The sequence below is a fragment of the Silurus meridionalis genome, chromosome 17 (assembly GCF_014805685.1).
Source record: "Silurus meridionalis isolate SWU-2019-XX chromosome 17, ASM1480568v1, whole genome shotgun sequence".
Lineage (NCBI taxonomy): Eukaryota > Metazoa > Chordata > Actinopteri > Siluriformes > Siluridae > Silurus > Silurus meridionalis.
Genome location: NC_060900.1, coordinates 14,099,251 through 14,106,750, shown reverse-complemented (window position 1 = coordinate 14,106,750; position 7,500 = coordinate 14,099,251). Strand labels below are relative to the sequence as shown.

At 33.3% G+C, this 7,500-nt stretch overlaps 1 protein-coding gene across 3 annotated transcripts; it reads right to left on the bottom strand.

Annotated features, from left to right (window-relative positions):
• Positions 1 to 747: 747 nt before the first annotated feature.
• Positions 748 to 5,329, bottom strand: LOC124400136 (GRAM domain-containing protein 2B). Of its 3 annotated transcripts, none has more exons than XM_046871748.1 (13): positions 5,145 to 5,329; positions 4,515 to 4,658; positions 4,273 to 4,360; positions 4,048 to 4,117; positions 3,834 to 3,937; positions 3,384 to 3,479; positions 3,237 to 3,308; positions 3,051 to 3,128; positions 2,838 to 2,952; positions 2,520 to 2,598; positions 2,283 to 2,387; positions 2,112 to 2,193; positions 748 to 1,995 (listed from the first exon to the last, which is right to left on the bottom strand). In XM_046871748.1, the coding sequence occupies exons 1-13, from the start codon at positions 5,252 to 5,254 to the stop codon at positions 1,954 to 1,956; spliced, it is 1,185 nt and encodes a 394-aa protein (XP_046727704.1). In that variant the 5' UTR covers positions 5,255 to 5,329; the 3' UTR covers positions 748 to 1,953. The 3 variants fall into 3 exon arrangements, with proteins under 3 accessions (XP_046727704.1, XP_046727703.1, XP_046727702.1); XM_046871747.1 differs by having other exon boundaries at positions 4,048 to 4,162; positions 4,515 to 4,634; XM_046871746.1 differs by having other exon boundaries at positions 4,048 to 4,162; positions 5,145 to 5,328.
• Between the last annotated feature and the right edge of the window lie 2,171 nt (positions 5,330 to 7,500).

Sequence of the window (7,500 nt, the reverse complement as noted above, 5' to 3'; positions counted from 1 at the left end):
AATGGACCATAGGAACTGTTGGAGCCTGAGATATTAGCATTCTACATTTAATGCATTGCCTATGGTTCAAGCTTAACTTAATATTTAATCATTTGTTTATCAATAAAGAGGAAAACTGCCCTCAAATTGTCCTTAGTGAATTGACGCATGCTGTAAAACCTTCTGCTTCAAGATGGCTAAATGGTTTGGGTAAGAGGGCTAAGTTACCAACAATGGTTGATGATTACCATCGAGTTAGATTGTGATTTTAGCATTTTGTATCACTAATGATTTCGAGGCAACTGTGTTTTGGACTTGATAATTTAAAATTAGCAATTTCCCTGACTATTAATATTTAACGTTTTACCCCACAATAAATCACCACCTACTGTGTTCTTTGAATGCCAAAGTACCCAAACCTTATCAAAGTATGCAGCCATCGTTACAGCAGAACTCGTTATTGACATTGTTGTGTGCAAATTTATGTTTTAGACAATTACATTTTTAAAGGCCTAAATGGCTTTTTTCCAAATGACTGTCTTGGTTTATTTTATTTATAAGAAATTGATAAATCTAAGAAATCTTTTGTAGCATTTCAAGCTGGGGATAAGCCACCTTTATCTAGGTCTTTTTGATGTAAACCTCTTGACAGATGATATGCCCCCAAAATAGCTAAATAGATGTCATTTGTTGACAACTGTTGATATTCAGTGATACAGTATTTGTAGGAAGCTGTGATCTGAGAAGAATGACACTTGGATGACTGGATTCTGTAGCTTGTATACATGCTTTATGTACATTACATATTGAAACACGGAACCTGAATAACCAATTCTTATAACGTGGTTACATTTATTACAGTAAAACACCTACTCAAGATAAACATGACTTCTTTTAATTTATGGCTATTTCTGTCCAAGTATTCATTAAGCCGCTAAAATACTGTACTGAGTTTCCAGGAATTCAGCTCAATCTGTCAGGCAGCAAGGATGAAAGCATGAGCTTCATTTAGAAAACTCAAAACAGATCCAAATCACTATGCAAACTCATAACAGGAAACAGGTAATTGCCAAGTGATTAGCAAATGCAAGGTAAGAATCAAAACCCATAAAAAAACAAACAGGATCAAAATTCTATATATCAGATTCATCATATTGTTTACGGTTAGCTTTAGGGCTGTGTGTGGATTTATGGTATGGTTCATGATTGGTTCAAGTGTGTGACTATAAAGATGGTAACAGTGAACACGAGTATGCGTATTTTAGGTGTTGTTGCTCGCGGTGTCCAAGTTTGTAGGCTGTGTTGCATTCTGGGAATTGAACTGTGACTGATTCTAGCATCGATAAGACAAAATCAACATATTGACACGGCATATATATTTACATTTACACAATATGTTATATAGTACAAAAATCCAAACAAAGAAGGAAAAATACGATGTACATGTAATTTTATCGGAGTAGATTATTTCCTTATAGATTTGCACCGTATTATAACTAAATCTGTCCCTTTTCAATAGTATGGGTGCACTACTATATTTTAAGGAAGTGTCTAAAGTATATATTAATGCATTATTGTATAGCATGCTTTTTTCCCCACCCAGCTGTTAAGGTTAGACATTCAATGGTGAAGTGGTATATATATAAAACCCACTTTGGTCTAACATTGTGTATCTCTAGCACATGCATGAACAAAATGATAATTTCCTGGATTAAACCAAAATCCTACAAAGCATTTTGTGCATGCAAACAATCCTGCTTTTGCCATGCTTTTCAGAGACAAAAAAACATTTATAATAAGAAAAGAACAACAACATTGTTGTGAGCAGTATAACAAAGTTGATTGTTGTGCTTTTATGTACAGAAAAACACTCACTATGTTAGACTGTATATTTGGACAGTACCAGACTTGCAATACCAATACACAGAGACCTTAGCACTTAGTGATGACTGATATCTGAGGAATTATCGAGCATCACTTTGTTGTATCCAGTAGTTTCTGTAGGCCTCTCTGAATCTGTAGAGAAAATTAAGACCACTTTTATTAGCAAAGGCTACATTTTCACACAAAACTTTGCAGACCATACAGTTCTTGGAGAACCAACCACTTTTTTCACTAGGTCAATTATGTACCTTTTCCAGCTTCACAAGGTTATTGGAAACAGCAGAATAGATCCTAGATGGATCCTCAGAGTATATGTTGTTGTATTCATCTCTGTAAATGACACATAGCATCCAATTGATCAAGAAACATGTATTTCATCTTAATTATAGAATTGGGTATAATTGGAATTATTTTATTACCCATCATAAGTAAATTCAGCCATATTGCCTAGAGAGTTTAACGTCTTTTCCAAAGAGACGATCTTGAAAGCCATGTAACACGAAGATAAAACCAAAATGCAGATGCTGAATGAGAAACCAAAATTGTAAATGAACCTTCTTTAATTTGATATATAATTTGATACATTTTTACATAATTTTATACATTTCTTTTTAACTGATTGAAGCAGAAACTGAATAATAAGGCATATGACTCACAGCAATAGGTACACCATCAGAAGAATGTTAAGTAAGCTTGGTCTCAGTCTTTTACTGTCATAAACCTTCTGTTTGAGTTCTAAAAATATAGATAAACATACATTTATCAGCTGATCATTGCGTTTGTCTGAATTGTCAAATGTTATTAGATGACAATAAAAAACTCCTTTAATATTACATCTCTCATATTATGTCTGATAAATATTTTTACAACTTTTAAAATATTTATAGCTGTTTTCAGGTGCCATATTAAATGTTACTCAGAAGTAGAATTTCCATCAATATAATCTTTTAGAGACCTAAAATAATAAAACAAACCTGGCATTTTCTCATACTCTGGTGAATCTGGAGAGTCTGAGCTACTGCTATATCCAGTTTCTTGTCTCCTTTGAACCACTGGACCATCCAAATCTGACAAATCTGCTGAGAAATTCTGACAAATCCAAAAGCAAGACAACTGTGTGAAATGAAATTTGACAAGTACCAAGTGAAATTTTTACACATTTAGAAAAATATATTCTGCATAAGTACCATGGGAAGTCTGGAAGGTAACATTGTGTAATTGCCATCTACAGAGGAATGAATAGCGATGCTTCCCAGACACTTGTCCTGTGACAAAATAAGCAAATGAGATGCTACCCTGATTATAGGAACCAGCAATATATTGAATGTATGGAATTAAAACAAAATATGAAATATGCTGTTTCAGACACTTACATCCAAATGGGAGCACACTGACATCAGAACCTTGTATGTTGTATCTCGGGACAGGAATGACACAAAAACAAACTGTGAAAACATTAAAAACTTAATTATTATTCATTCCTCACTAGCGATTTACAACTCAAATAAAAGCAAACTTACCCTTTCTTGTGCTGTGGCAATAATCAGTGCATTTGGTACTAAGATGGCAGTTTTAGTTTTTTTTATCTCTGATACAGATATAACTGGAATGGCAATCTGGAACATGTAATGAATTGAGTAAAGGTTAATTATATAACTGAACATAGATCAACAAATGAGATATTTACCAAAGTACTGCACATCAAGGTCATGCCATGGACTAGAAAAAACTTAAAATTAAACCTAAAATATAAAATAAATAATAACACATGAAATTTAAGATAAAAGCTCTATCAAACTACATAAAAATATAGACACCTAATCTTTCAAAATGTATAAAAATAAATAAATGCAATAAAACGTATACTACAAAACTAATAAAGACTTTCAAATTTTTAACCCAATATAAACCAATCTAACATTCTGATGCATTCTTGATGCAGAACTTATCAGCGAATGGTATTTGAATACCTTGGTGTCTTTACCAAAGACTTTGGAATGAAAACAGATCCAGTTATCAGACACAAAAAGTCTCCCTTGATAGAGAATATCTTTCTGCAGTGCACATGTGTAACCTGTGGACACAATACTTACTAGATGTTGACAAATTTGACCATTTAAAAAATTACATAAAAATGAAGCAAGTAGGTGAACTTTAATAACAATATAAAAAATGTTTGCTTACTTTGTTTCAGCAGCTCATTCTCACTAACGTCTTTGAAAATTTTATGGTATTGGGTGTTTGTCCGAGGAAACTGAAACATCATATGATAATATTTGATCTGAATCCCAGCGTCCATCTAAAGTTATTTGACAAGTGCACAAACCTACTTGTTGAATATGAGTACTAAAAAAAGTATTTTATTAACTTTTAACGTTTTCACCATAATTTATACACACGGTCACTCACATTGCAACCTTGTTGCTTTTTCCTTTCTGTCTTTGACTCTGTGTCACTTTGGCCATGTGACAATAATGAGGGATCAAATGTTCTGGACCTGCAAAAAGGAAACAAACCGAATAAATTACATATGTCTTATTATAAGGCATTATTTCAAATTTTTTAAAAATATGATACATAATCAATAGGAGCTGCATTAGATGAAAATAATGATATTGTTCTTACTTAAACTAGTCATATATACATTATACCTAATTAGTGTTGGTTTTCCTCTTCTTTCCAAGATTTCAGATTGAGAGTCCACTGACATGGGCACATTTGATTTGATTATTTTCCTTAAGTTCTCATCTCTTCCATTTTCAGTATTATGACTTAGGTAAAGAAAAGAACAGAAGCTGTACCTCTTTATTAAGCATACACATTTGCAGTATGTATGATAAAAAGAAAAGTGATTAATATATCTAATATAAACTGTTTGAAAATGAAAAACTTGCAATAAGAAGCTGAATCTGTGATTTCAAATTGTATTTTTAATTTTAGTTACAATTAAAAAAATTTTTGGAGGGGGGCTCTCCCAACAGCACCTCTAACAAACATTTAGTGGCTGTGGGTCTTGTAGTGTCTGCTTTATTTAAAATTTAGATTTAGAGTTCTGATTCAAAATTTAGATTTTTATTTCAGAAAACAAATACAGTGGTGTGGATTGATCTTTGTGCGCTATTTAAATTCAGTTACAAGATGTTTTTTTTACAGCAAGACCACAGCATATTAGATTTGTTACCATTTGTTGTAGCTTTGCTTTGTGAAATTGGTTGATTTTGCCTTATAATACATTTAAAAATATATAGTTATGTCAAATCAAACACATTATCTGAACTTACCATTGCAGCTTGTGCTCATTCTGTTGGCTGGGTAAAACAGAACATGTTGGTCTTATTGAATCCGTTTTGTTTCTGAGGACTGAATCTGCACAGCTAAAAGGTATTTCCATCCCCAAAAGTATAAAATGATTCTTCTTCCTTCATGAGCATTTATTTACAAAGACCCTTTTGTGTTATTAGATTTAAGCCAGTTGGGAGGTCTCTGACCCAAATGCGGTCAGTTAATAAGTGATTTGTTTGCTTCTCTAAAATGACAAACAATGATGTGGCTACTGTGGGTAAAGGTTACATTTCTGCAAAAAGATTGTAGGGTCTGAAAACTCTCTGTACATACACTGGCACACATTCAGTACATGTCGAGTACACCAAGGATATCTTGAGTTACATATGTCCTTATTATACAAAATATATATGGTTTGTAATATATAGTATACATTACATATAATATGTAAACTTGCTGAGAAGCAGAGGACCATTACCAACTTAAAGTTTGCCATAGAATCATATTTGGAGAGTTTAGTTTCTCTTTATACTAAAGCAATTTGACAACAATTATGATTTATTTTGTTTATTATTTAAGAATTAGTCACATTTCATAGATGTTTTCATTTACACAAATATAGTGGAGTATTACATTATTATGGCTATAAAGAATCAACACTTTCCCAATTGTTGAAAAAGTTACCTCACTGTGCCGACACAGTGTTGGGCATAAACATGTTGCTATAGTGACATTCTTTACGATGGATGCATGTACATTATATGGAGAAAGGTACTGGGACACCTGACTCTTCCAGCCATATATGGTTCCTCCCTAACTGTTACAACAAAGTTGGAGGCACAACGTTGTGTCAAATGTCTGTTGATGTGGTCATCCAACAGGTTTGGGTCTACTACTTTAAGCGAAAAGAAATGTAATGCTACCCCATCTAAGTACAGAAAACACACATTTGGCTGGAAAAACTCAATTGCACAGGGGGCCAAAACTCGAAGCACACTTTAGGTCACGGGCCGAGCAGGATAAACATTTATTGAACACTCATACATGAGTATGAATAAAAAAGACAGGGATATTATTCCAGAATAAATCAACTTAAACTTGAAATAACTTAAAATATTTTGCTCTCCATAGAAATATCTCCTGTCAAACACAAGACGTTGCACACCTTCATCATGCAGCTCTTGAGAAACTCTCCCTCTGTAAATGGCCCAGCTGATTTGGCTCTGATTTCTCTTCTGCCACAACAAAACTTGCTGAGTTAGACACATATGCACTAAATAATTGTGGCCATCTGTAAGCGAAAGTCTGTTTTAGCAGCTCAGGGGTTAAGGCTCCGGGTTACAGAGGAGAAGGTCAGAAGTTCAAACCCCAGTAATACTGAGCTTCTAATGTTGTATACTTGGGCAAGGCACTTAACCTTCCCTATTCCAAGTGTCATTATCATGACTAACCACAACCTTCTAATAAATTAGTGTATGTGAAGAAAAGAATTTGACTGCATTGCTGTATTTGCTTGTGTAAAATAAAGGCATTATTTTTTTTGTGTCTCATTCAGAAGTTCTTCGAAATATATTGGGGTCCAAATGTCTTACAGCAAAACATTTTCACTCGAAAATGTTTGCCAGAAAAACATTAAAAGCTGTCAGCACTGGCTAGTACACACCAGAAATGGCGCCATAAACTTAATTTTTGGTGCCAAATTCTGATCATTCTCATACAATAAAAAAGAATCTGGATTCATCTAACTAGGCTTTTTTTTAATGATTTTGTTTTTTTCTAGAGACATGATTTTTCTGTTCTTATCCCTAAACACTGGTGTCTAATCAAGTCTTATTAACGAGGTTAGAGGTTTTACTGATACTGTGCATACTAATGATGACATTTGATGTGATTTGTGGCTTGTTACTTTGCTTTCAATGAGCTTGTTTGTTCTTTTGTGACTTCTCTGATTCACACGCTGTTCAGCTGTTCAAAACACCATGAGCAATAACGTCAATCCCCATTATGCAGTCAATAAGGACAGATGTCATGTTGTTATACTGTATATTAGTCAGTAGAAAGATATTATGCTGGAAATGCTGGTCTGCCTAATTTATACCACACACTGTAATGCATGCCTTGTTTGTGTAAAGGTGAAAGTGAGGGTTCCAATTCCTTTTATGTTTATGTAAATGAAAGAAAATGCATTCATAACGCAAGGATAGATTTATAACACTAAAACAGACTGTGAACATTGTATGTGTTTTATTAATTGAGATATTTCTAATGTAACCTATGCTTTAATGCTTTTTTAAATATTGTTTATAAGGTCTACACATACTGTAGTTTGTCCTTTAATTTTCTAATACATTACAG

Excerpts from the sequence above, each read along its gene's own strand:
- LOC124400136 (XM_046871746.1), bottom strand. The coding sequence starts at position 5,254 with ATGGAAATACCTTTTAGCTGTGCAGATTCAGTCCTCAGAAACAAAACG. Across the intron at positions 3,938-4,047 it reads GAATGAGCTGCTGAAACAAA|GTTACACATGTGCACTGCAG; the intron begins GTAAGCAAACAT and ends TTGTGTCCACAG. Across the intron at positions 2,388-2,519 it reads CTGATGGTGTACCTATTGCT|CATCTGCATTTTGGTTTTAT; the intron begins GTGAGTCATATG and ends TTTCTCATTCAG.